The 27,946-nt window shown below is 38.0% G+C and overlaps 1 protein-coding gene across 4 annotated transcripts; it reads right to left on the bottom strand.

Moving 5' to 3' along the window:
- Positions 1 to 157: 157 nt before the first annotated feature.
- On the bottom strand, positions 158 to 26,956 carry LOC126381503 (putative fatty acyl-CoA reductase CG5065). 4 transcript variants are annotated; one of them, XM_050030987.1, is made up of 14 exons: positions 26,737 to 26,956; positions 15,637 to 15,682; positions 14,860 to 14,970; positions 14,028 to 14,144; positions 13,243 to 13,362; positions 12,021 to 12,146; positions 11,421 to 11,566; positions 11,167 to 11,279; positions 5,702 to 5,894; positions 3,822 to 3,968; positions 3,237 to 3,326; positions 2,230 to 2,394; positions 1,386 to 1,484; positions 158 to 980 (listed from the first exon to the last, which is right to left on the bottom strand). In XM_050030987.1, exons 3-14 carry the CDS (start codon positions 14,953 to 14,955, stop codon positions 824 to 826), a joined length of 1,569 nt encoding a protein of 522 aa, XP_049886944.1. In that variant the 5' UTR covers positions 14,956 to 14,970; positions 15,637 to 15,682; positions 26,737 to 26,956; the 3' UTR covers positions 158 to 823. The 4 variants fall into 4 exon arrangements, with proteins under 4 accessions (XP_049886944.1, XP_049886945.1, XP_049886941.1 ...); XM_050030988.1 differs by having other exon boundaries at positions 26,741 to 26,956; XM_050030984.1 differs by lacking the exon at positions 15,637 to 15,682.
- Between the last annotated feature and the right edge of the window lie 990 nt (positions 26,957 to 27,946).

Genomic DNA, 27,946 nt, shown 5'->3' with positions numbered 1-27,946 from the left:
AGGATAAATAAAAACGTGGAGCCAAAAATAAAATAATAATCATATGTGCATTCATAATAATTTTAGTTAGCCTAACTTTTATTTCATATTTATAGTTAGTTCATTGTGTTATTTAGAAACTTCCTTTATTGTTATTACGGGATTAATAAAACTACAATTTAAACATTTAAACCATATACTAAATAACAGTTTATTTTTATTTATAACACATTCCTTCTTATTTAAATATTTTCCTAATTTGCTACAGCACCTATCACTTAAATCCTAATTTAAATTATACAAGTAAAATATAATTTTGTCGTAATATCTTGTTGTGCCTTGAAACCGTGTTACGAAATAATTTAATTTCACAAATGTTAAAGTTTTTTTTTAAAGTATTTATTATTAAAGTTTTTTTTGTTATTCCTAGCACCATAAGAATCACAACAGAATATAATAAGTAATAAGGGACCTCCCTACCGGCGCGATGCGATCTTTTTAATTAGTCGGCTTCAATTCGCGCGCGAAAATTTTACATTCTTGTCTCAATTTGCAAATGACAAGTTCTGATGTACTACGTGAAATGGGTATTACACAGGGTATTAGTGACATCGTAACGAAATCTTTACGGGATGATTCAGACCGTGATACTGAGTTGATATCGAATTTTCCGTCGCCAAAAGTATGAAACGGAAAATAATATTAAAAACCACTAAAATTCTCTTGAAGTTTCCGGCAGGAAATTCCACTTGATATCAACTCAGAATCATCAACAGAGCGCCTCCATACACACATTTCACAATTATTCCGTTGCACTTAAAAAAAACTTTTTAAAACAAAAGAATCATTGCGCTGTAACACGCATATACGCTGAGTGTAAGAGAGACATCAATAAAGCAAAAAATCCATAAACAATCTCCTTTATGACAGGGTGGCGCAGAAGTAATCTTATGAACCCAACTACTGTGAAGAGTACCACTGCATTGTGGAGAAAACGCATTCTGTAAAAAGAAAAAAATACATACAGATTTTTTTATAGTCTAATTTTGTCCCACTGCATGGCAATGGGGTCTTTTTCTTATCCACAGAAAAGAAGAGGAACGGATAATCGACAGGCATAAAAATTATGGAACACACGTCAATTTTATGCAGAAATAAAAAAAAATCTACCAAAATTTTATACTGGCTAACAAACCCGATAGAATTAAGTTGATAGCACACTTCTAACGGGTTGCATATCAGCGAGGTGCCTATTTTAGTCGCCCGGGTTATATGTTAATTTTGAAATTAACAGTTGTCAATCACCCATCCCTTTCCTTTTCGGCGGATAAGAAAATGACAGGTATAACTTAAAATAAAATTAAGATGTGTCAGGACAGGAATCGGGGCCAATGTTAATGCTTTACCTGGTGATATGGCGCTTGGCTTCCTGGAGGTCTTGGTCTTTCTCCCCAAGGAGGTATCTTCGAGTGCCTTTCACGAAATTTCTGTAGTGATCATCCCAACTGAAACATATCAATAGGTTATTACAATATTACGAGCTCTGGAGCAGCGTGGTGGAGTATGCTCCATACCCCGCCGGTTGATTGAGGGGAGTTCTGTGCTCAACACTGGGCTTACCACATAGGCTGTTTATATCATGTTATATTATGTACGTGCATTGGAAATTTTGGCCATGTAAGGAAACTACTTGGCCGGACAAATGGGGAACGCTGAGGAAGACAACATCAACAGGTCTGAGGGTGCCCAGTTGGGCACGAACTTCGGCTCGGGGCGTCGTCTCAGGGGATTTGGGTGGTGCGGAGCAGAATCGAACAAGTGTTTTGAAGCTATAAGGAAAATGCCATCCAAGGATAACTTGGATGGATATTTAGGCAGAATGACCAATCTCATCAACCCTGGTACCAGGGTTGTTATTGAGTTGCCAAAAGCCCCCTGAATCCCCTGACATATAACTCATGATGTTAAATATGTGTTACTTGTGGCTTGCAATAAACTTCTATTCTATTTGTAATGACTAAGAAGTAACCCGGACCAACGGCTTAACGTGCTTTCCGAATCACGGATCATCTCACTTTCGGACAATCGGGTGATCAGCTTGCAATGGGCTAACCAAACCTGGCCTAACAAAGTGAATTTTGTGATTACGTCCCCACCGGGATTCGAACCCGAGACCTCTGGATCGTGAGCTCAACTCCAAAACACAACCACTAGACGCCAAAAATCGATGAATGTAAAAAATGATTATACTTAATAGTCTGCACATCCAAGTTGTAGATCTTAGCGTCGGCTGGCGACAAGCGCGCGCGCAGCCGGCGTACGTTTCCAGTCTCGAAGCGGAACTCCTTCATGGAGAAGAACTTGAGGACTTTATTCATCGCTCTGATGCGCTGGTCTGCTGTTATTAGGCTTAACCTGAAAGACCATACACGTTACCTAAACTTTTGCCGTCTTCGTGTTTGGGAAATATGCAAGCCGCATGACGCCAGAGAAAGAAAAAAAAACCTGTGAAGAAACACTATTTACCGACTTCAAAAAAGGAGGAGGTTCTCATTTCGACCGTATATTTTTTTTTTTATCGATGTCATCGCTAACTGCCGTATCTGAATTTTTTTGCGAATCTGATTTGCACATTTTGCAACTGTCAATAAGCAATTATGTTGCTACCTATATTGCTTCTTTTTATTTTATTCAGAATAATAAATGGGTGAAAGATGTGTTGTGCCTAGGTGTAATAAAAAGGGTCATCGTTTATGAAATATGAAAGATGCATGTGTCTGTTATCCATGAAATTAGCAGGTTAAACGAAGAAAGAACTGTACAGCGCCATCTATATTGTTCTTGGAGAAGATCCCGTGGAAAGTCCCGCATTGTAGAATAAGACACAACACACATCAACAGACATCTAGAATAAGTTTACTAACACATATGAGACATGTTTCGTGAAATAAATAAATTATTATTATTATTGTGAGATTTTTTCATTTTTTATTATTATTTTTTTGACAGTTTTGACACATTGCAAAAAAAGTGTTGTTGATTATTTTATGATATAAATATTTTATTAATAAATACAATACAACAACAACACAATAACAACAACAATTTAGTAAGTGTTAAAAAATAATATTTTATTTATTTATAATTCACATAATAGTAGAATTTTTATGATTCGTTACTTTTTAAATATACCTGGTCTAGTAAATTTTAATGTTTACCGCTTAATAAATTTTATATTATTTTCATGACGTACTTACCGAGTCTTAATACCAAGTAACCGTGCTCCGTATTCGGCGGTGTACAGTGGTAATGTTTGAAATAAAAGCTCTAGAACCTTCTCCATAAATCTGAAACAACAAAAAGATAATTATGATAATTGCTATTTGACATTTGTTTGCATTGCGCACTTACTTTTATATGCGCAAATGTCATTTTTTTTTATAAGGGATTGCTTTCTTCGATGAATTGCTTCGATGTGGCCATTTTAACCCCCCTTATCTCTGTATTTTGTGTCCATTGTACTCAATGTAGTATTTTATCTATCTAGTTTCCAACTAGTCAAATCAGTTACTTTTTACTAAACGTCAAAACACGAAATGAGCAAGGAAATTGTATGAAAAAGCACACCGTGACGTCATAGAAAAACGTTAAAAAATTTCGTACTTATAATAATAATAATAAAAGTAATTGCGCAATGCAAACAAATGTCAAATAGCAATATTGCTTTCTTAGATGAATTGCTTCGATTTAGCCATTTCAACCCCCCAGAACTGAAGGTGACAAAAAAGTTTTTTATAAATTCTGAATGTCAATGGGACTCTTGTTGTAAAAATGTAAGGCACCTGTTCTCAGTAGTATACCCCGTGGGGTACCACAGTGCCTTGTCCAGCGGGTGCGCGCGCACGTTCTCTCGCAGGTTCCTCTCGAACTCGCCCCACGTGGTCGGGTTGTCGTACGTACTGCAGTTGTATACGCGGACTTCTTGTGACCTGCGAAGAAAGTAAGTGTTTTTTTTTGTTTTTTTTTTTTGACGTGACTTATTACTACTTGGCCGGAAAGAAAGTAAGTGTCTATAGATGTAAAACAACCGTTTTAAAAAGTTTCAAACCAAATGTTGCCATTTTAAACCCCGAAAAAATCGTTTTAAACCGTTGAAAACTCGCCAACAACAATAAAAGAACTGTGTTTTAAACTTCATTATGGGCAATTGTTTTAGTCACTTGACGTCATGTTTCGTATTTATTAGTTTATAGAATATCAATATAAAGTACCTACTTATAGAACTAAACACGCTAAGTAAATTACTATCAATCAAAAATCAAAATTCTTTACTCAATTTTTAGGTACTTCGTTATATCCCTACCTCGGTAAAATCACGAAAATGTAGTTATAATTAACAAAATCATAGTCAGCAACAGCAGCCGTTTTAAACTGAAATAAATGGTTGATTTCGGTTTTAAACGGCTTTATTTTTTCGTTTTAAGCGGATTGGTTTAAAGGGTTTTAAACTGACCTTACATCTACATAAGTGTCTTATGTATCTACGGCATACACTGTTGGTAATAACGACCTCTGTGGTCCAGTGGATATTATTGCGTATGGCAAACAAAAATAAAATATCCTACGTGGATCATATATCCAGCTTAAGCTCCCTCAACCAAGTCTCTACCGCATCCGTCACACATGGCAGCTCGGCTATGCCACCTGGGAACCGGTGTAGACCTGAAGTTTTGACAGGTCCGGTTTTTTACAGACGCGACTGCCTGTCTGACGTTCCAACCCGCGAAGGGAAAACCAGCCCAATACAGGTTAGGTCACATCACATACCTCCGAAAATGCATTTCTCGGGAATGTTGATTTCCTCACGATGTTTTTCCTTCACCACAGAGCACGTGATAATTATTTATGATACAGACATGAATTCGAAAACAAATTCGACTATCAATCCAGCACAAGCTGGATTCGAACCTGCGACATCAAAGTGAGAGGCAAGCGTTCTGCCAACTGTGCTACCACGGCACCAAGGCGAATCTTCACCAAGACAAGGGCATCTTCAAGACACTTAGAATAGACTACAGCTCGTCGCCTGTATTTTTCTTTTTCAAATCAATTTTTTTTAGATATAAGTAGGTATTAGTACACAGTAGGAATAAATAAAATATAAGTACTTTATAGCACACAAACAAAACATACAAACAATTAGCATCCGTACAAATTCCAAGTTCTTCCTCTATTTGACGTGACTTATTGTAGATTTGCCGCAATTAACATTACTTACCATAACATAACATAACAAATACTTTATTGCATACATACACGTACATAAACTCACGCCTATTACCCACCGGGGTAAGCAGAGACTATAGAATTCCATTTGCTTCGATCCTGACACACTTCTCTTGCTTCCTCCACATTCATCAATCGCTTCATACACGCACGCCGGTCCAGAGTAGATCATATTAAACCTTTTCTAAGAACATCTCCAATTTGGTCAATGTAAGTCCTACGTCGTAAGTCTTTCTCGTACTTTATTGCACAAACAGGAAAAAAACAAAAGATAAATAGAATGAGTACAATAGACGGCCTTATTGCTAAGTAGCAATCTCTTCCAGACAACCTTTAAGTATAGGAGATATTTAATATATTTAACTGTTTTTTCACGTGACTTCCTGACATTAGATACTTGGTTGCTTTTCTGAAACGTGTTAAGACGACCACTCACTTGTCAACAGCAGTCTCCCAAGCCACAGCAATGAGGGTGTCAATAGCAATGTCAACAGGCAGCATGTCAGCCCTGGCGGAGGACTTGCAGGCGAAGACGTGGAGGATCCCTTTGCCAGCGCCGACTATGACGCCGCTGGGTCCATTCAGGTTCTCTATCCACCCAGGGTACGGAGTTCGGAGGGAGGATACCACTGTGGAACAACATAACATTACAGGTATCCTCAAACATGGAGAGGGCGCTAGCTCTGCACTGTAAACATCGAGTCCGTATAAATTTGTAATTAAAAATACTTTAAGTGAAATTTAAAAGACGGAAATGTGTCTGTGTTGTAAAATTGGTTGTGAAAACCATGCATAAGTGTTTGTGAGACAGTAAAACAATTATTTTGGACAATGTTTTCGATTATAATCGAGGTGTATTAAGTGACTTTTGAGTACAGTGAACTTTGTGATTTGTACCAAAAATTAATTACTGGGTCTACTAGACATAAAAACAATTATAAAGTGACAAAAACTCTAAGTGAAACGTACTTTTTATGATAAAACTATAATCAAGTTCCGTTGAGACTGTTTTAAAAACCATAAGCACTGGGGATAACCAATCACAGAACACTATTTTTTTCACGCCAACGCCATCTAGTGCTGCGAAACTGAAAGAGAAATTCTATAAAAGACCACTAGATGTCACCACTATTTCAACGCCATCTATTGCCGAATAGCTGAAAGGGTATTTCTACAAATTTTAACTAGATGTCACTATCTATTCAACGCCATCTAGTGTAGAGTTTCTGAAGCAGTAACGCTATAATGCACCATTAGAGATCACTGCATTAGAACTACTAATGACCAATAGGCACCTACTAAGAGATATCGGTTCACGATTAGAAATAAAACAGCCACTATAAAACATAATTGATAAACAAAAGATACATACAAAATGAGGAACTGTGAAGCGTGTAAACAACATATCAACATCAGTGATGTCTTGACCTGCGTGGATTGTACGAAATACTATCACTTCCAGTGTCTGAACCTTACGCAGGAACAATTTTCAGCTAATAGACATAATTTGGACAGAGTGTGGAACTGTCCTGGATGCCGATCAGTTAAACGACGAGCACAGAGAACAGACGACACACCGGTGAAACAGCTCACGGATCCATCCAGCTCCTTGAATTTTTTATCTGCCGATTATTTGAACGTCACCCATAGAAAACCAAAAATAGATACTCCGACTGTAGATATCGTCAATTCATCCACCGAAGAATTTTTAGATGACAGCTCTAAGGATGACAGCCACATTGACTCTGGAAATACGCGGACCCATTCACGCTTCTCTAAACCTCCGACTGAAACTACAAATACAATAACCCTACAGCAAATAAGTGATTTATTAGACAAAAAGCTAGAGAAACAAAAATTAAATATACTTACTAAAATAAATTCAGATCTGAGAGCGATGATCCAAGAGGAAATAAAAAGCGCTATGTCAAAGGCAAAACAAGATATAGATGAGAAACTTTTCTCTATTACTATAAAAGAAGACCAGATCCAAGCGGAAATTAAAGAGCTAGAAAAAAGAATAAACAACCTCGATAGCGAAAACAAGGCATTGAAAATTCAGATACAGAATCTACAAAAAACCTGCCAAAACAACCCCCTTACCCCTTCGCAAATGGACTTCAGCAAAAAAATTGTCCTGTATGGTTTGGAGGAGTTGGCCTGTTATCTTATAATTTCCAACAAAAAGTATCACAACCAACGCGGATAACTAAAACCAGTGCAAAGTGTATAGATTTGGTTTTCGTAAACTTTAGTAAAAAAGAGGCATTAGCTAACGTACATGATTTTGGCTTCTCAGACCATAGAAGTGTTATTCTATCAATTCCATCTATAAAGCATAACCTTAAAAAGTTTTCAGTTGTTAAGAGAATTTATAGTGATGGTAACATAGAGACATTTAAAAAAGAGATAGCTAACATAAACTGGGAGACTATTTTCCATCCAAATTACGACATAAACCAAAACTATAATATTTTCAATAATATTCTTCAAAATGCACTCGATAAACACATTCCTAAGATAACCGTTAATTACAAAACAAAACCGAAGAAAATAAAATACTTAACACATGGTCTAAAAACATCTTGTCACAACAAAAGACTCCTTAAACTTTTGACACTACAAACTCACAATAAAATCTTGCGAAACCATTATAAAGCATACAGCAAACTCCTGAAAAAGACTATTAGTAAATCTAAAAAAATCTTAAATAAGAAAAAATTCGAAAACTCTGACAATAAAATGCAGTGTACGTGGAATATTATTAATAACGAAACAAATAAAAGTAATGCTAAAAACACTAAAAATATTACTTTAAAGATGTCAAATAATACGATAAAGGATCCAAGTATAGTTGCAAATACTTTTAATAACTTTTTCTTATCTATCGGAAGTGAAGGTAGTAGCAGAGTATCTCAACAATCACAAGATAACATGGAATCGGTTCTAAACACATTTTTTCTCAGCCCCGTAGAAACAAAGGAAGTAAATCGCATTATAAGAAACTTAAAAAATAAAAACTCGTTTGGAATAGATGAGCTCCCACCAAAACTTATCAAAAAATGTGCTGACATCTTGACTCTACCTTACGCAATGCTAATAAATCAATCGTTTTTGGAAGGTGTTTTTCCAGACGCTCTTAAAATAGCATTAATAAAACCTTTCCATAAAAAAGGTCCGGCTACTGAAATAAATAATTATCGACCAGTTTCTCTTCTTCCCACATCAGCAAAAATTTTCGAAACGGCTATGGTAACACGTTTAAATAAGTTTTTAGAGAAATATAATATTTTAAATGACAATCAGTACGCCTTTAGGAAAAACCGCTGCACCACCCTAGCAGTCTACAAATACATGAAAAAAATCTACGAAAACATTGATGAAAAGAAATATTCAGTAGGCCTCCTACTGGACATGAGTAAAGCGTATGATAGAGTTCGTCATGCCACGTTATTGAAGATTCTTTACAAATCAGGTATCCGAGGCGTAGCCCATCGATGGTTTAAATCTTATCTTGAAAATCGCGCACAATATGTAGAAATAAAAAATACTGATTATGGTACAGGTAAAATTGATTATATCAGATCTGATAGAGTCCTATCAAATGCATCCATCCCTCAAGGTAGCGTTTTGGGTTGTGTATCATTTCTCCTGTACATAAACAACCTTCCTAGTAAAATAACAGAAACATGCGTAGTTTTCGCGGATGATATCTCTATATTATTAACATGTGCAAATACGGGTGAACTTATACATAAATTGAATTCTACCCTAAATCAAATTCAGTCCTGGTTAGAAGAGAACAACTTAGAACTCAATCTCAAAAAAACAAAAATCATCCAATTTAAGCCTGCACAAAAGACACCGTTACAACTGCCATCCTACACGTATAAAAATACAAATCTTGAATTGGTTGAAAGTGCTACCCTGTTAGGGATCGAGCTAGATACTAACTTGACCTGGAAACCCCACCTGCAATCCCTAAAAAAGAAACTATCATCTGTAACTTATGCTCTCCTGCAGCTAAAACGAGCAACAGACTTCAATACGGCCTTGACAGCCTACTATGCGTATGCATACTCGCGTCTCGCATATGGAATTATTGTATGGGGAAATTGCTGTGAGGTAGATGATATTTTTATTGTCCAGAAAAAAATTGTGAGAATAATAACTAATATTAAACAAACAGAGTCGTGTAGGGCGCATTTTAGAAAACATAAAATATTGACCCTTACATGTATTTATATATTAGAATGTAGTAAATTCATAAATAAACACCCCGAACTATATTCGTTTATGGAGAATGATAGTAAAAGAAATAACCGGAATGAAAATAAAATAATAAAACCTTTTACCAAGATGAAGTTGGTAGCGACAAGCCCCCATCATATGGTGATCAAAATATATAATCATCTACCGAAATACATAAAAAATATAAAAAATCCTTCTTTATTTATCAAAAAATTAAAACAATTCCTAGAAAATAAGTGTTATTATACGATTTCAGAATTTTTTAATGATAAAGAAAATATGTAAAGTTCCTATTGTTGATTAATTGTAGAGAAAAATATATGGGTCGTTCTTCTTTTTTATCGACAATAAAAGGACATTTTCTCGATTTATCGGATTTAACATCTTTAAAATTATAACGGCAATAAATATTTTAAAACATCATATAAATATGTGTCTGTAGAGGACTATTTAGTGGTTCTCTTTATCTTGGTAACATACTTTTCTTTGCAGGCGCATTCCAAAAAATATTGTGACAGAGTGGCCCTTTTCATCGGAGACAGCATTTCAATTTACCACTCTGTCACATAATTTTGTGAAAAACGATCAAGTTACGTTAATAACTAATTGAGGAACCGATTAGTATTTTGCTTGTATTTTGAGTATAATAAGATAATTATATTTTTGGACAATCAAAACATGAAATAAAATTCTAAAACATAACTTATCAGAAGCAGAACGAAGGACAGATCATTGTCGATAAAAAAGAAGAACAACCCATATATATTATAGATAATAAGTACTAACTAACATATTAACACTATATAAATAATTTACTAACATAGAATAGAACACTAATATCATTTATTTTTTATTGTATCTAGTAGCCTCTCTACACTTTAAATTGCTGTGCCCTTGCAGGGTGTCACTTGTACTTTATTAATTATGTAACACCTTTTATAATAACCTGTGGCTTTGCAATAAATAAATAAATAAATAAATAAACATACATACATACATAAACTCACGCCTATCTCCCACCGGAGTAAGCAGAGACTATAGAATTCCATTTGCTTCGATCCTGACACACTTCTCTTGCTTCCTCCACATTCATCAATCGCTTCATACACGCACGCCGGTGAGGTATCCTCAAAAGAGGTGAGCAAAAGTGAATGGGTGTAATTGACATCGTAACGAATACTCAGGAAGATGATTCAGACCATGATTCTGAGTTGATATCAAGTGGAATTTTCCGTCGCAAAATTCAAGTTATTTTAAATTATTTTCCAACTAATTTCCAAGGTCCAAAACTAGTAATAAGTCAGTAACGGACTCCATGGTCCAGTGGTTGAGCGTTGTGCTCACGATCCGGAGGTCCCGGGTTGGAATCCCGGTGGGGACAAATCATAAAAATAACTTTGTGATCCCTGGTTTGGTTAGGACATTACAGGCTGATCACCTGATTGTCGGAAGGCACGTTAAGCCGTTGGTCCCGGTTATTACTTATAATTTAAGTACGTAGTCGTTACATGAGTCATGTCAGGGGCTTATGGCGGCTCAGTAATAACCCTGACACCAGGATTGTTCTAGTAGTAGTAGAGAAGGTTGTTGGGCTTGGTAATCCACCTCACAATCCACAAGATAGAAGAAGAAGTTAACAAATCTACTTACCAATAGTAGGTCTGAAGATGGCGACAGAGTAACCTTGGTTTCCATGCTGCTGGACCACATTTTCTGCTATTGCTTTTGTGAATGTGTAGGTGTTGGGTTTTGGTGAGATGTACCTGGAAAAGTGAAGTGCAAATTTCACTAACACAGATGTACCTCTGACTACCCCAATTGCGTATTATCGTGAACTTATGTTATGGTTTTTTGTTATCTAGTATAAGTGTACTCAGAAAAAATGATTTCTCCAAAATACATACTTGTTAGTAATCTCAGTGAGCAGCTGCGGTGGGGCGGCGTCCACTAGCGCCAGCAGCTGGTCGAGCGGCGCAGGCGCAGGGTAAATGCGCTCCTCTATGGCGTCTCGTTCCGCGTTGCTGTACGCTGTTGACACGTGGATGAATGCCTGGTGGATCAGAAAAGAAATAGCACAAATGTATTTAAACAATCCACTCAGTTATAAAAAAAAAACATCAAAATCAGTCGAAGGAGGGTAGTTTCCTACTAGTCAAATCAGTTACTTTTTACAAAACGACAAAACACGAAATTACCATAGAATTTATATGAAAAAGTACACTGTGACGTCATAGAAAAACATGACAAAGTGTCGCACTCATTATTATATTTTGCCTTTATTAAAATTCATAAATAAGTTAAATAGAAAAAAAGAAAACTTTTTTGTAAAGTTCAGTTAAAAAGGCCACATCGAAGCAATTCATCCAAAAAAGCAATATTGCTATTTGACATTCGTTTGCATTGTGCACTTACTTTTTTATGCGCAAATGTCAAATTGCAATCAGTATTGCTTTTTTAGATGAGTTGCTTCGCTGTGGCTTTTTTATCCCCCCCGTTGTTCATACCTCAACATTCGGCAGCCGGTCACAGATGTCCATCAATCTCATGACAGAGCGAACATTCTGGTCCACGGCCTTCCGAAGCTCCTCGTCGAACTTGAGGGTGGCTGCCGAGTGAAACACTATTGACACCTGGTGGAAAAAAGTGGGGTTCAAACTAACATCATCAGCGGTCTTGCATACAGAGCATAATCATTAATCTTATAAAGCTTATTATAAGATTAATGATTACCTAAATGATAAAAATGTCTGGTATTGAATGTGTTCCTGTAGTTATTAAATAATTTGTAATGTACCCTCATTGATTTAAAAGATGTGTTGCTGTTGCAGTTTCTTGTCATTTCTTCTCCTCAGCCATAACACCTTGCGAAATGACGTAAATTCAAAAATGTTACATTGACCTTCAACAAGTTTATCCATGATAATTACGTTGAATAAATGATTCTGATTCTGATTCTGAGGATTAGGCCACATAAGAAGTAACAGTCTGGCCGCTTTAAAGCGTATTCTATTATGTTAATAACCTACATTAAATTTCTGTTTTTTTACTTAGTTCTGTAATGTGGATACAATTTCGAAAATGAGGTGAACTCCTATAATTGCCGTGGATTTCGAAATTGAACACGAAAAAAATTTTTTTGTTTTTTAATTTCTTTTTATTATATTTTTTTTTTTTTGGTATCATGTTAGAAATGTACTGTGTTGGAGTTCCATGAATAAATAAAATAAAATAAAACTTTTTAGACCACATGCAGGGCTCACTGAATAAATTTTGTCGAAATCCATTTAAAATAAGTTTGTTTTTTCCCTAATATGCTTACCACGTGATATTGTTCGTATTTTGACAGAATGACGTGACTTATTTGAGTTCACATATTAGCACCAATCAACAAAACATATTTATATCGTCAGAATCGATAAAATGACCGTGACAAAATTTTATCACGATGCGCATGTTAGGCCAACTGATCACTTATATACGTACTTACAGATTATGTTCAAAAAATGCGTGGTCGACGATTTCACTCATTCAGCGCTTATTACTATCGACCTATCGGTCGATTAATTCTTTCATATATTTTTTCTCTCAGACGCCTGCGCCCAACTGGGCACCTAGGCCTGTTGTCTTAAATTTTTGTACCGGGTAAGAGCCCTTGGCGCTTCCCATTTGTCCGGCCAAGTAGTAAATGCCATCTGCGGCAAGTCTACTATTAATAAAAATGCTCACCTCATTTAATAACGCGAGAGATTCGAGTGAAATACCCAGCTGAGGCACAGAGACATCCCCGGCAATCATGTGGATTTTGTCCAATTGCGCAGGATTGGTGCGACGAATATTCTCAAATATCTGAAAGAACAAAAAAATCAAATCAATTTATTTGCGAGAACACATAGAATACAAAAAAGATGAAAACACAATATAATTATTTAAAGATAATTATTCCACACAATATAATTGTTCAAAAAAACACAATTATTTAAAGGAATATGAAGAGGAACTGTGGCCTTATGATTTACTAAAACATTATGATATTGGAGTATAATAAACATTAAATAGGCAAGCGTGTTGTGTGGCAAGATTGTTTCCAAAGTGGACAACTGAAAAATAATAAAAAAACACAAAAAGTTTCATGAATTTTCCGACAGAAAAATCCACTTGACATCAACCCAGAATCATGATTTGAATCATCTCCCTCAGTATTCGTTACGGTGTCACTAACACCCACAAGAACTTGTATCGCTACCTGTACGTACTTGTACGGGGTGTAAATGACATCGTAACGAATACTGAGGGGGATGATTTAGCTCATTATTCTGAGTTAATATCAAGTGAATATTTTCATCGCAATAGTATAGAATTGAAAATAATAATAAAAAAAAACATAAAGTCATTAAATTTTGCACTTGATATTAACTCAGAATCATGGTCTAAATCATTCCCCTCAGAGTTCGTTACGTTACATAATATGTTATTATGTATGCTGTTATTATAACTGTAATATAATAGCGTACCTGAGATTGTTTTAAATGCAACAGACGTTTTTCAGGCATGACATCTCGTTTGGCCCTCATTAGGAGATACAGCCGACCGATTTCTGGACACGTTGATAATAAACGCTCTATCAAAACCTAGAAATTAAAAAAAAAAACAATAAGAACTTATAACGAAGGACTTTCCACGCTACGTTTCCGAAATAAAAAACTATTCAGATTCAACGAGCTGTTCTTTAACGTGATAATTACCTATTTTCTCTTGGCTTGGGGTACATAATTATTCAAAAATAAATAAATGTAATTTGTTGATATTTGGATCACACACGTATAGAATTATGTTGCTACCTATATGACAAATCAAAATAAAGTGAATATTTTGATCACAATAATAATGGGTGGCAGATTTGTTGTGCCTGGGTGTAATAACAAGAGTCATCCCACCCAAACACAAAGATAAAAAATGCACATGGCTGTTATCCATGTCATTAGAAGTTTAAGCCAAGACAGATCTGGAACGCGCCATCTGTATTTTTTTCAGGGAACTTAGTCTAGAAAGTCCCTCATTGTCTTAATAGTCAACCCTGTACAAAGATTAATAAATTAAAATTAGTAAAATACTTAAATTAAGAGGAAATACCGAAAAACTAGCGTTACCCGGTTTTCACAGGGTCCGCTTACCTAACCTGAAAATTGTACAGGTCCGGTTTTTACACAAGCGACAGCCTGTCTAACCTTCGGACTCGCGCTTATAGACGCCCTGTAACACTTGTCAAGCCTATCTATTCTATAGGAATTTATGCCTTTATTGAAATTTAAGGATAAAATCTTCTTGAATGATTATTTTTTTCACCTTTCCCATAAAACCAGTTGCTCCAGTGATAAAAACGGATCGCCCTGCGTAGAACCGAGGAATCTCCGGACCGAGTGGGAGTTGCGAGTTCGCCATGTTGTATTTGCTTGTCTGAAACAAAAATACGTAGGTATTCCTTTATATCATGTCAAAATAATACATAGTGGGTACCTACATAGTTAAAGAAAACCAGGTACGCTCAAAAGAGACAGCTAACATTTCAAGGTTAGCCCAGCTGACGTCATCCCACCCTGCGTTGCCATTTTTAAAAAAATAATTACCCACGACCAATGTTTTTATATTTACTTTGCAAGGAAATTTTGAACTTTTAGTAAAACATTTACTTACAGTTTGAATGGTGTTTATATACATGACAAGTAATAATAATTAAATACATTAGTCAGTAATTCGTAAATTTTTAATAATAATATTTACGTCCTTGGAATGTTGGAGATACCAATTTAATGGTAACACTTATGTCATCAAAGAGCTACCAATGGCGGCGTGTCATAGGATTTAGCATACTTGGTTTTTTATACCATGAGTGAGTAGATCTTCAAACGCCGGTGGCATTTAGTGGTAATATCATTACTACAGATGATATACCAACACTTTATATCAGTTAAACCAAAAATATTCTAGAATCAGTGGTCATTTTGTAAATATCCAGTTGAAACCTACGTAAGTTGGCGCCATACATAACTTCTAACTGGATATTTGCAAAAAGATAAAACTATCTTAGATATTTTTGCGTTCATGATAATGATATTGACTTCCGATGTTCGAACCCAGTCTCGGAGTCTGCTCCCAAATAAAACGAGACCTGAGAAAAGTTAATAAAAACTACCAAATTAGTAGGATTTTTCTTCCGCAACAACCCCAATATTGGTAACTTGAAAACGTCTCGTTTCGAAGCTGTCAAATTAATTTAAAAAGTGGCTTTTTGGCGGGAGGCGGGAACGGGACAGTTGCTTTCTTCATTGAATAATCTAAATAATTAATACGAAGTGGTGTTTTGTGGTTAATGATCGCATTAAGTTAGTCGGAAGACATTCGCGAGTGTTATTATATTGGAGTATTCAATAAACAAAGTGTATCTGCCTATTTTCGCTTCGTGTCAGGAAGCCGCTTCATAACTCAAAAGTTTATGCGGACTTTTGAGTTAATTCGTTTGGGGTTCGGAGTAGGAGTCTACTCCGAGGGTGGGGGCTTAGGTTTCATCATCATCACCTTTCATCATTTCATTAATCATCAAGAAAAAAAAATACGTCAGACATGGCTGTATGGGCATAGTTCCCTTTGCCTTACCCTTCGGGGAAAACCAAACCAAAAAAAAAAAAAAATAATTTAAAAAGTTATTTAGACCGGAAAATCTGGAAATTCTTTAATGAAAACTCATATATTATCTAAGTCCACGCCACGGAAGAAGCCTTTAAAAAAACCTTGAATATGTTATGACGGTCATCTCATGGCATGCGTTAAGTTCGTAAGTAAATATTTATTCCATTGAAAGAGTTATATTGATGTAAGTAAGTACTTAAGGTTCTACCTATTACATACTGTAATATACCTACAAATAACAATAAAATGCGTACTTATAATGTGTTAGTCTTTGGTAAATATTGACATTGGTTCGGTTCAAAAGGCTTTATGTGACAAAAATAAGTTTCGATGGTTTTGACATGACTTAATATAGATTTGCCGCATATGGCATTAACTACTTGGCCGGACAAATGGGGAGCGCTGAGGGCTCTCACCCGGTACAGAGTTTAAAACAACAGGCCTGAGGGTGCTCAGTTAGGCGCGTACCTCTGGTCAGGGCGTCGTCCGAGAGGATAATTATATGTGAAACAATCGATTCTAGTGGGTCGATAGCGATAAGCGCTGAATGAAGGAAATCGTCGCACGCGCCGAGACGGGGTCGCGTCGGTGTCACTGTGGTGATTTTCCTCTCAGACCCCCTGAGCCGATGGTTGAGATGGATGGATGGATGATTTATAATCATTTACCTAACAGCATAAATCTAAGTGATAGTGTACCGGAATTTAAAAAGTTGTTGTATAATTTTTTGGTAGAAAAATGCTATTATAAAATTAATGATTACCTCTCTCAGACTGTACCACAATTTAAATTGAATGTATAATATACCTGTTGTATTGGTCTACTTGAAAATGTAATTGTTTTGATTGTATAATTAAGGTTTTAAGTCTAAATATTTGTACGCCAACATGGCAAGATGTGGAGATACTTTATTAACCTACTCTTACCAACTTAATGTACCCTATAAATCACAAATACATGTCAGATTTCTGAAAAAAACACGCAAAAAGAAAGCTCGGAGAGGTGTGGGTAGTATCTACTTAATTCAGTCATGGATGTACTCTGTCTACCCTGCTTGGGACATAGTCGTGAAATCATGTTATTTTGTTTTGTAATATTTAATAAACTTACTTGTAGTATTCTATTCTATTCAGCAACAAAAAAACAATAAAAATTACGTGATTTCCATTCAAAGTAAAAGTATTACTTATTGCGTAATCCAAACTAATATTAAAAATGGGTGTATGTGTGTCTGTCCGTTTATTTGTTCGTCTAGGATAAAAATTAAAAGCTCAAATGTAGGAGGCAGCACTGTTGAGTGATCCTAAATTTTTAGGCTACGTTCACACGGAGTCATTTTTCACGTATATCGTATACGAGATTTTATCGAATATCGTAGTGACAGCCAAATTTGTATAGCAATTTTTAAAATCGTTCACACGGCGTCTATACGAGAAAATCGCGTATTCGAGACATATTTTTTACCGTATACCGTAGGGTCTTACCACCGGGAATGCGAGATTATCGAAACGATTTTAACGAATGCGATACTCATTGGCGCTTGCGTTTAGTAAATTGTCAAAGCTGGCTATTGACATTCGAAAATAATTAAAAAACACACGCTCATCATTTCTGAGCTCTTGAAAAAACGATGCAAATCTTCTTTCTCGGTGTAATCCCGTTTTTAATAAAGGATGGACCCAGTATTTTCTAGGGCGCCGAAACCTCCTCCTCAAATACCAATATAAAAGAATTGGAACACGGGGATCCATGTCGGTGTGCACTCAACGACTGGCGGCAGGTTGCATCGAATACGCCGCGCGCCGCGGCGGCTGTCACGTGTACGGGATGACCGTATACGAGAAAAAACCGTGGGCCTCGCACCGTGTGAACAGCCGTCCCGTATACGGTACTCCCGTAAGCGAGAAAATATCGAATCGAATAGTCGCCGTGTGAACGTAGCCTTACAGTTGACATAAATTGGCAGCCTCCATGGTATAGTGGTTAGAGCGTTAGGCTCACGATCTGGAGGTCCGGATTCGATCACCATCACCAGCCCATTAACGTCCTCACTGCTGGGGCACGGGCGTTCCCTATGGATGGATAGGGAGATCGAGCCTTAAACCACCACGCGGGCCCAGTGCGGATTGATGGTTATTAACGACTGCTAATGCAGCCGGGACCAACGGCTTAACGTACCTTCCGAAGCACGGAGGAGTTCGAGATGAAATCTTTTTTTGTGGTCACCCATCCTGTGACCGGCGTTTGCGAAAGTTGCTTAACTTCAACAATCGCAGACCGAGCGTGTTACTTATCACGAATTAAAAGCGAGCGAAGCAGCGGGTAAAAGCTAGTTATTTATAGTCAAAAACCAATTTTACGGACTTCACTTTCGTATCAGTAAATAGGTTCATGTAACTGATAACATTTTGTTAAACTCATGCGCAAACTCGCTTATTGTCGCTAACGGGGTGGACAGAGGTCCGAGAGAAGAGAATCTTATGAGGTATACAAAAACAGGGTGTTAGTGACATCGTAACGAATACTGAGGGGGATGATTCAGACCATGATTCTGAGTTGATATTAAGTGGCATTTCTTGTCGGAAAATTCATGAAAATTTTACTGTTTTTTTAATAATTTTCAGTACCATAATCCATTTAATTTGCAGTAGGTAGGGCTGTGGTCCATCTACGGGGTCCACGGGGCGGATAGTGGAACGGCCATCAGATATGATGGTTAGCTGCGAATATAAAAATAAGCAGTCCCCGACCAAACAGCGACAGGATTAGCAGAACGTAGTGGGTAGCTCACTGGGACGGGCTAACCTATAAAATGCTACTTAGGTTCTATGACGATCTTGTGACGTAGCGAGTAGGCGCCGCTACTTCAAAAGGGCACCCCTGATGCCGGGCAGCAGCGGTATCAGTGCTGGTTGGAGGCCGAGGAAATGGATTCTGGTAGGGCTCTAGCTAGAACATCACCGATTGAGAAATTGGTCGGTGTACTGCGGAACGGAAGGCGATTGGGGCAACCACCGTTCTACACGGCCTATCTATGGAGTAATGGCGATTACTCCACCGACAAGAGCGCAGCTCTTAAATAATTGGGAGAGAATCCATTTCATATCAACATTTAACCGGAGTATGATTACATCAAAGTAAACAGTATATTGACCTTTGCTAGGTCAAATTTTGTTTGTCCTTATGTTTGTGTTTGTTCTCAGTCGAAAAGGCCAACCAAAACGCATTGATTCAGGTCAAGATTTTACCTACATACACGCGTACTTAAAGATGTAAGTTTTTTTTTGACGTGACTTATTGTAGATTTGCTGCAGATGGCATTAACTACTTGGCCGGACAAATGGGGAGCGCTGAAGGCTCTCACCCGGTACAACGTTTAAGACAACAGGCCTGAGGGTGCCCAGTTGGGCGCGAAACTCGGCTCAGGGCGTCGTCTGAGAGGAAAAATATTTGAAAGAATTAATCGACCCTAGTGGGTCGATAGCGATAAGCGCTGAATGAGGGAAATCGTCGACCACGCCGGCGGGGTCGGTATCGGGGCCCGCAAGGTGTAAGTGTATTCACGTCCGTAACCCCTAAAGGGGTGGGTAGAGTCACAAGCGAAGAGGGACATGCAAAGCTACGTTCAAAATTCAAATTCAAATGTATTTATTGCATTGCTACAGGTCAAGAAGATCTTAAACAATATTACATACATCCACTGCAGCATACCAGTCTAGGTGTACAATTTTAATTCTAATATATTTAAATTACAATTTCAATTAGATATTAAAATAATGTGAGTTAATATAAATGTGAATATGATTAAAAATAATTTCATTAGGTACGCTTAACTAAATACAATGTCAAAATTATATGATAAGGTGAGTCAATATAGATGTCAATATGCTTAAAATTAATTTGATTTACACTTTATTAAATACAAAAACAATATAGATTGCCTTGCACAGATTTAATGTAATAATCACTAATTCTCACATTACTCTGTGAATACTCTCAAATTACTCAAAAATGTAATGATTTTCCTTCGTTTAACCTTCTAATTCCATGGATAACAGAAATATGCTTCTTCTATCTTTTTGTTTTGGATATATATGTACTAGTGATGTTCCGAATATCCGTATCCGCGGATATTCGAGATAAAAGAAAAATCCGTATCCGTGTCCGTTACTTTTCACGCGGATCTTTTACGGATCTTTTTCAAGTGATTAAGTAGAATTATTAAATAAAAAACTATAAAATTCCATTCAGATTGTTTTTATTTCTTAAAATCAAATATTTGGCACCTTTATATTGCAAACATTTCGATAGATAGATCTTTATAATGAAAGCAAGATAAAATATCACTTTTATAACAATGAAATAGCTAAAACATTAATCTTTTTTTTTTAAGAAAATAAAGATCCGTATCCGCGGATTTTTACACTAAATATCCGTATTCAGATCCGTATCCCCGGATATACATTTTTAACGATCCGGCACATCACTAATATGTACATACATACGCATAATACTATATACTTATAATTATTTTTATAATATGCGTCTGCCATTACATTGTATTTTTGAATTAATTATGTACCCGAATAATGAGAAAACAGGTGATTATCACGTCAAATCTGAACAGCGCCATCTATATTATTTTGATTTAAGTGATAAACTACTTGACAACCTAGTCAAATGAGATACTTTTTACGAAACGTCAAAACGAAAGTTTTCTTTGGAGTATGCATGGAAATACTGTCCTGTTGAAGAGCTCGGTGGCGCAGCGGTTCACGCGCTCGGTCTGCGATTGTTGAAGTTAAGCAACTTTCGCAAAGGCCGGACATAGGATGGGTGACCACAAACAAAAAGTTTTCATCTCGAGCTCCTCCGTGCTTCGGAAGGCACGCTAAGCCGTTGGTCCCGGCTGCATTAGCAGTCGTTAATAACCATCAATCCGCACTGGGCCCGCGTGGTGGTTTAAGGCCCGATCTCCCTATCCATCAATAGGGAAGGCCCGTGCCCCAGCAGTGGGGACGTTAATGGGCTGGTGATGATGATGATGACTGTCCTGTGACGTCACCAATAAAAGCGGTCAAACGTCGTACTCATTGTTACTTAATTCATAAATAAAATTTGAAAATATGTCGAAAAGTAAAATGAGTCTGACTTTTGATCATCTTCGACTGGCGTCTATTTCTAGATTAGTTTTTTATAATTTAATTTTGACTCAGTCAAATACCCAATAGTCAGTTTCACGGGCAGAAAGCTGGGCAGCTAAAGTAAACTAGGGACCTCAGAGTGATTTTTATTATTATGTCCACCTCGGGATTCGAACCCAGGACCACCGGCTCGTGAGCCCAAGACTCAACCACAGAGGTCGTTTTACTTGCAAAGGCTGACAACCCTAAAAGCCCTTGCCCTTGGATGCCAAACTTTTTGACAGCAGGTTATTTGCAGGTTATACTGTATAAGGAAAGTAGACAACCTTTAACACTTAATGAGTTAAATCTACATAAACATACTGCGTACATACATTACGCCCGAAATCCTTATAGGGGTGGGCTGGCGATAAATCACCGGAAGACAATTTGTAGTTACTAGAGATGTAGCGATTTTTGTCGACTTGCCGATTAATCGGCGCCAAAAAGCAGAATCTACTCAACCACTGAATAGGCTAGTTTTCAACTAGTCAAATCAGTTACTTTTTACTCAACGTCAAAACACGAAATTACTATAGAATTTGTATGAAAAAGTAACCTGTGACGTGATAAGAAAAATGAGACAAAATGACGCATTTAAAATAAATGAATTTATAAAATAAAATCTTTCTCACAGAAAAATATTTTCGTGAAATTAAAAATTAAAATAGTTCTGAAATAAGTGACGTTAAAAAATTACCTTATTACGAGTTTCTTTTAATGTTTTGGAAGGTCCGGCTTTTTGGCGGGAATGTGAACGACATGGTTGCATTTATTTATTTAGTTTATGCGGACTTTTGCAAGTATATTCTATACTTGGTCTTTGGAACTTTTGAGTTACTTAATTCGTTTGTAGTTTGGATTAGGAGTCTGCTCCGAGGATTGAGGCTTAGGTTTTATCATTCATCATGACTTTTCATCATTACTTTTCGTAAAATACTGCATAACAAAAGTTTTTTTTTATAAATAGCCGAATCATATTTAACTTTTTAGCTTTCTTTAGATAAGGAGGGATCTTCTTGCATGATAGTCGATATTTGTGTTTTTGCTCTGTAGGTTCTAATGCACAAGACGACCTTTTAATACACTATCGCGGAGCTCCGTGCGTCGTAATGTTTGCGGACGAGTGGAGTGCAAAGTTGAAGTATGAAGTATTTGCTCATACTTTTATGGCGCACGTTTCTCGCTCACGTGTCCTTTCCAATCTCTTTCTTCTATTCCGTGGCATTGACGTTTGAGGAGATTGAGGAGCTCGGTGGCGCACCGGTAAACGCGCTCGGTCTGCGATTGTTGAAGTTAAGCAACTTTCGCAAAGGCCGGTCATAGGATGGGTGACTACGAAAAAAAATATTTCATCTCAAGCTCCTCCGTGCTTCGGAAGGCACGTTAAGCCGTTGGTCCCGGCTGCATTAGCAGTCGTTAATAACCATCCCGGACTGGGCCCGCGTGGTGGTTTAAGGCCCGATCCCCCTATCCATCCATAGGGAAGGCCCGTGCCCCAGCAGTGGGGACGTTAATAGGCTGATAATGATGACATGGAATTAGGAAATACGATCCTGACGACCCGATTACTCTAGCCATAGAGGCGGCCAATCAGCTCGCGACACCAAACACTTCAGAACCCCGACGATTTCCCTCATTCAGCGCTTATCGCATCGACCCACTATGGTCGATTAATTCTTTCAAATATTCTTCCTCTCAGACGACGCCTTGAGCCGAGGTTCGCGCCCAAGTGGGCACCCTCAGGCCTGTTGTCTTAAATTTTGTACCTGGTGAGAGCCCTCAGCCAAATTTGTCCGGCCAAGTAGTCACGTCAAATATAATGCGACGACCGGTTGCCATAACCATAAAGTTGAAGTTGAAGTAAGATGATCCGTGCTTTGGAGTCTACCCGGCTACAATTTACTTAAGAATCAGAATTATTTACTCAACGTACTAATTATCATAGAAACTTGTTAATGCGTAGGTTAACGCCATCTGCGGCAAATCTACATACTTAAGTCACGTGACAAAAAAAAATAGAATAAGGAAAAATACTACTTACTGTACTGACACGTGTTGTTGAACAAAAACACCGGTTGAGTCTCAACGTTTTTTTATGAGGAGTAGGTAAGTACCATGGTATAAGAAAACCAGTCGGGTCTACATGACAACCGAGCCGCGCGCGGCGCGAATTGTATCGAGCGCTTCTTCTTCTATCGTGTGGGTTGTGGGGTGGAATAACAACCCCATCAACCCTGGTGTCAGGGTTACTACTGAGCCGCCAAAGGGGCCCTGACGTGGCTCATGTAACGACTAAGTACTAACTTACATCAGTAAGTAGTAACCGGGGCCAACGGCTTAACGTGCCTTCCGAAGCACGGATCATCTTTCTTTCGGACAATCAGGTGATCAGTCTGTAATGTCCTATAACCAAACTAGGGATCACAAAGTGATTTTCGTGATGTGTCCCCACCGGGATTTTTTTTTCTTTGTTAAATTGGTAAGTACAATTTTATTTCTTACAATATTAACCCGCCAAACTGTTACGTTTGATGGCGAGATGCGCTTATCTAATAAACATAAATTTCAATTTGAACTAATTTGTATTTTAATTTGAACCCGGGACCTCCGGATCGTGAGCCCAACGCTCAAACCACTGGACCACGGAGGCCGTCAACTCGAGCAACGTCGAGCGCTTCGACCAATAAACGATACGAATTCTATCTACGTAGATGGATGTCAAACGACTATTGGTCGAAGGCTTCAATATAATTCGCGCAGCGCGCGGCGCGGTTACCATGCAGAGCCTATAGGTATGCTCAATCCTATGACAAGCCGCCATTGCTAGCCCTTTGATGACGTAAGTGTTACCATTAAATTGGTATCTATCACCAACATTCCAAGACGTATGATTTTACGATTTTATTTATTTATTAATTTTATTTTATTTAAACACTACACTGCGCTCCAAAACGGGTATCACTGCTGTAGGGAAAAAGTCCGGCAAACTGAAGTGAGACTGGACCGGACACGTTTGTCGGATGCATCCGGAGCGATGGGCACGGGTCGTTACTCTCTGGACACCTCAGGGCGGGCTTAGAAGTCGAGGAAGACCGCGTAAAAGATGGTGTGACGACCTCAATACTTATCGGAGGGATTGGCCAGAGATCGCGCAAAGTCGAGAGGAGTGGAAAAATCAAGGGGAGGCCTTTGCCCAGCAGTGGGATCGTATAGGCTAAATATGGTAAGATTTGAATGTTTTTTCATGGATCATTGTAATCCGAAATAAAGCATTTTTTATTATTTTTATTATTGAAAATTAAGTGGATTACTGACTAAAAAAAACTGACTGTAAAAATAATTAAAACTGTAAGTTTTACTAAAAGTAAAAAATTTCCTTGCAAAGCAAATATGTAATATATTGGTCGTGCGTGGGTAATTTATTTTTTCCGAAATGGCAACGCAGGGTGGGATGACGTCAGCTGGGCTAACCTTGAAATGCTAGCTGTCAGTTTTGAGCATATCTTCTTATACCTACCATGATAGGTACCTTAACTAAGTATGTATTTACATATTTATGTACTTACTTACTATTTTTATTTGAACTGGTTTTGAGTAACCTTGGCCGACATACTAATTTTAGCATTTAAGTAACTAAGTAGTAAAAACTTAAATCGCAAATTATTAATCAATGTTTAACGGCCTCCGTGGTCCAGTGGTTGAGCGTTAGGCTCACGATCCGGAGGTCCCGGTTTCGAATCCCGGTGGGGACAAATCACGAAAATCACTTTGTGATCCCTAGTTTGGTTAGGACATTACAGGCTGATCACCTGATTGTCCGAAAGTAAGGTGATCCGTGCTTCGGAAGGCACGTTGAGCCGTTGGTGCCGGTTACTACTTACTAATGTAAGTATGTAGTTGTTGAGTCATGTCAGGGGCCAGGGGCCTTTGGCGGCTCTATAGTAACCCTGACACCAGGGTTGATGGGGTTGGTAATACGCAACCCACACGATAGAAGAAGAAGAAGCAAGTCCGGTACCGGGTTCGAACCGATGCTCTCCGTTTCAGAAGCAAACCCGTGTACAGTCATGAGCAATATAATGTACCCACTTTAGGACTCTGTCGCACTAACACATTTGACATTTAGTGAGACTTACAGTTCAATTTGTCAAAAAAGTTAATGTGACATGGTACCAAAGTGTATACATATTAATGCTCGTGACCGTACCACAGGACCACAGGGACTTCATGTTATGAGATAAATATTATATAATAATAATGATGGGAATATTATTCACTACCTCATCAAGATTTCAATGTTGGGAAATCTATGAACTATTCGTTAATGGTTACACGAACACGATGATTCAGTGTTTATACATACATAAACATAACATAAACAGCTTATATATGTCCCACTGCTGGGCACAGGCCTCCCCTCCATCACCCGGAGAGGGTATGGAGCGATATGGCCAAACATTGATTGAAATATCGATGTGGTCAACTTAAATTAGCTATTTCATGAAATATGACGCATTTCATGATTTGTCGAACACATCATGAAATGATCAATTCTACGATCTGGCCACATGTACACTCATGAGCAATATCATGTACTTACCCACTTTAGAACCCTGTCGCACTATCATATTTGTCATTAAATGAGACTTACGGTTCAATTTGTCAAAAAAAAATTATGTGACATGGTTTCAAAGTGTATACATATTAGTGTATGGGACATACCTAATAGTCTACCATTTATGGTCAGTCACATCTCTAGCGCGAGCAAGCCAACGCGTCTCAATGTTTGGATCTTGTAATTAAATTAATATCCTAAGTAATACAGTTCATTCAATTGTTTGTGTGGGGTTTTATTGAAATTACCAGCGCTCCCTACAATTAGTACTCGTGACCTTACTCCACCACGCTGTTCTACTGTAGGCGGGAGACTCGACACTTCAGGACTTATCGCTATCGACCCACTAGGGTCGATTAATTATTTCAAATATATTCCTCTCAGAGGACCTGAGCCAAGGGTCGCGCCCAACTGGGCACCCTCATTCCTGTTGTTTTAAATTTTGTACCGGGTGAGACCCCTCAACGCTCCCCATTTGTCCGGCCAAGTAGTTAATGCCATTTGCGGCAATAAGACACGTCATAAAAAATTAAAAATCTATTGTATTTTTTCTATAATTGTCGATATTTATAGACTGAGAAAAGGCTCACCACCCTTCGCGTTTGGTCTAACGGAAAGCTCGGCAAAGCGCAGGTATTCAGTTCTTGCGACGGATGTACCTCTGACCTTTTATTGGGAATATTGTATAGTTTTATGTTATGTAAATTAATATAAAAAAAAAGAATCAAAACTTACCTACCTCTTTCCAAAACACACAAAAAACTAAATTTAAAATAAAAACTTCTCTGACAAAAACTTTATCGTGTTATAAAAATAGAATTTGTTTCCAGCTACATTTAAATTTAAACTCAATTCGATATTCAAAATAAAAGTTCTTAAGGGCTTTTTTTTAAATATTAAATATAGACAGAGCGAGTTGCCGCCACGAGATTGCAATAACGACTGTAATGATTAACGTGCGCAAACGCATATAAGTATAAAACGCACGAAAATAACGGACAAGTACAATATGACGACTTTTGAGGACACTGAGAGGCTACACCGACAACCAAACCAGACATACGACAAATTAGGCACATAATTAAAAAAAAAATGGTAATTAGGTACTTACCACGTTGGTCTAACAGAAAGCTCTTGAGGTGTGGTTGCTTAGTTCATCTTACCTCTGGAATACCCCATCATCATCATCCCCCTAGCATTATCCCGTTTGTCACAGGGTCAGCTTACCTAACCTGAAGATTTGACAAGTCCGGTTTTTTACAAAAGCCTGTCTGACCTTCCAACCCGCGAAGGGAAAACCAGCCCAATACAGGTTAGGTCACTTACCTCCGAAAATGCATTTCTCGGGAATTTCGGTTTCCTCACGATGTTTAAATAAATAAATGTTTTCCTTCACCGCTGAGCAAGTGATAAACATTTATGATCCAAACATGAATTCGAAAACAAATTCGACAATCATTGGTTTAGGCCGCGTGGCCGCTTACTATGGGTCTCGTGAGGAGGCACGGTGTCGCTCAGCGGGCAATAGAGAGAGCTATGCTCGGTATTTCCCTGCTCGATCGAATTAGAAATGAGGAGATCCGCAGGAGAACTAAAGTCACCGACATAGCTCGGAGAATTGCCAAGCTGAAGTGGCAGTGGGCAGGACACATAGCGAGGAGAACCGATGTCCGCTGGGGCGGAAAGGTTCTAGAATGGCGACCACGTGTCGGACGACGCTCAGTGGGTAGGCCCGCTACAAGGTGGACCGACGATCTGGTGAAGGTCGCGGGAAGCCGCTGGATGCGGGCAGCGCAGGACCGATCGTCGTGGAGATCCTTGGGGGAGGCCTATGCCCAGCAGTGAGCATCGTACGGCTGATAATGATGATGGTTTAGGCCTGTGCTGGATTCGAACCTGCGACCTCAAAGTGAGAGGCAGGCGTTCTACCAACTGGACTACCACG

This window comes from Pectinophora gossypiella, unplaced genomic scaffold (assembly GCF_024362695.1).
Source record: "Pectinophora gossypiella unplaced genomic scaffold, ilPecGoss1.1 Pgos_58, whole genome shotgun sequence".
NCBI lineage: Eukaryota > Metazoa > Arthropoda > Insecta > Lepidoptera > Gelechiidae > Pectinophora > Pectinophora gossypiella.
Note: the sequence above shows the minus strand (reverse complement) of the source record. Positions and strands in the feature narration are given on the sequence as shown.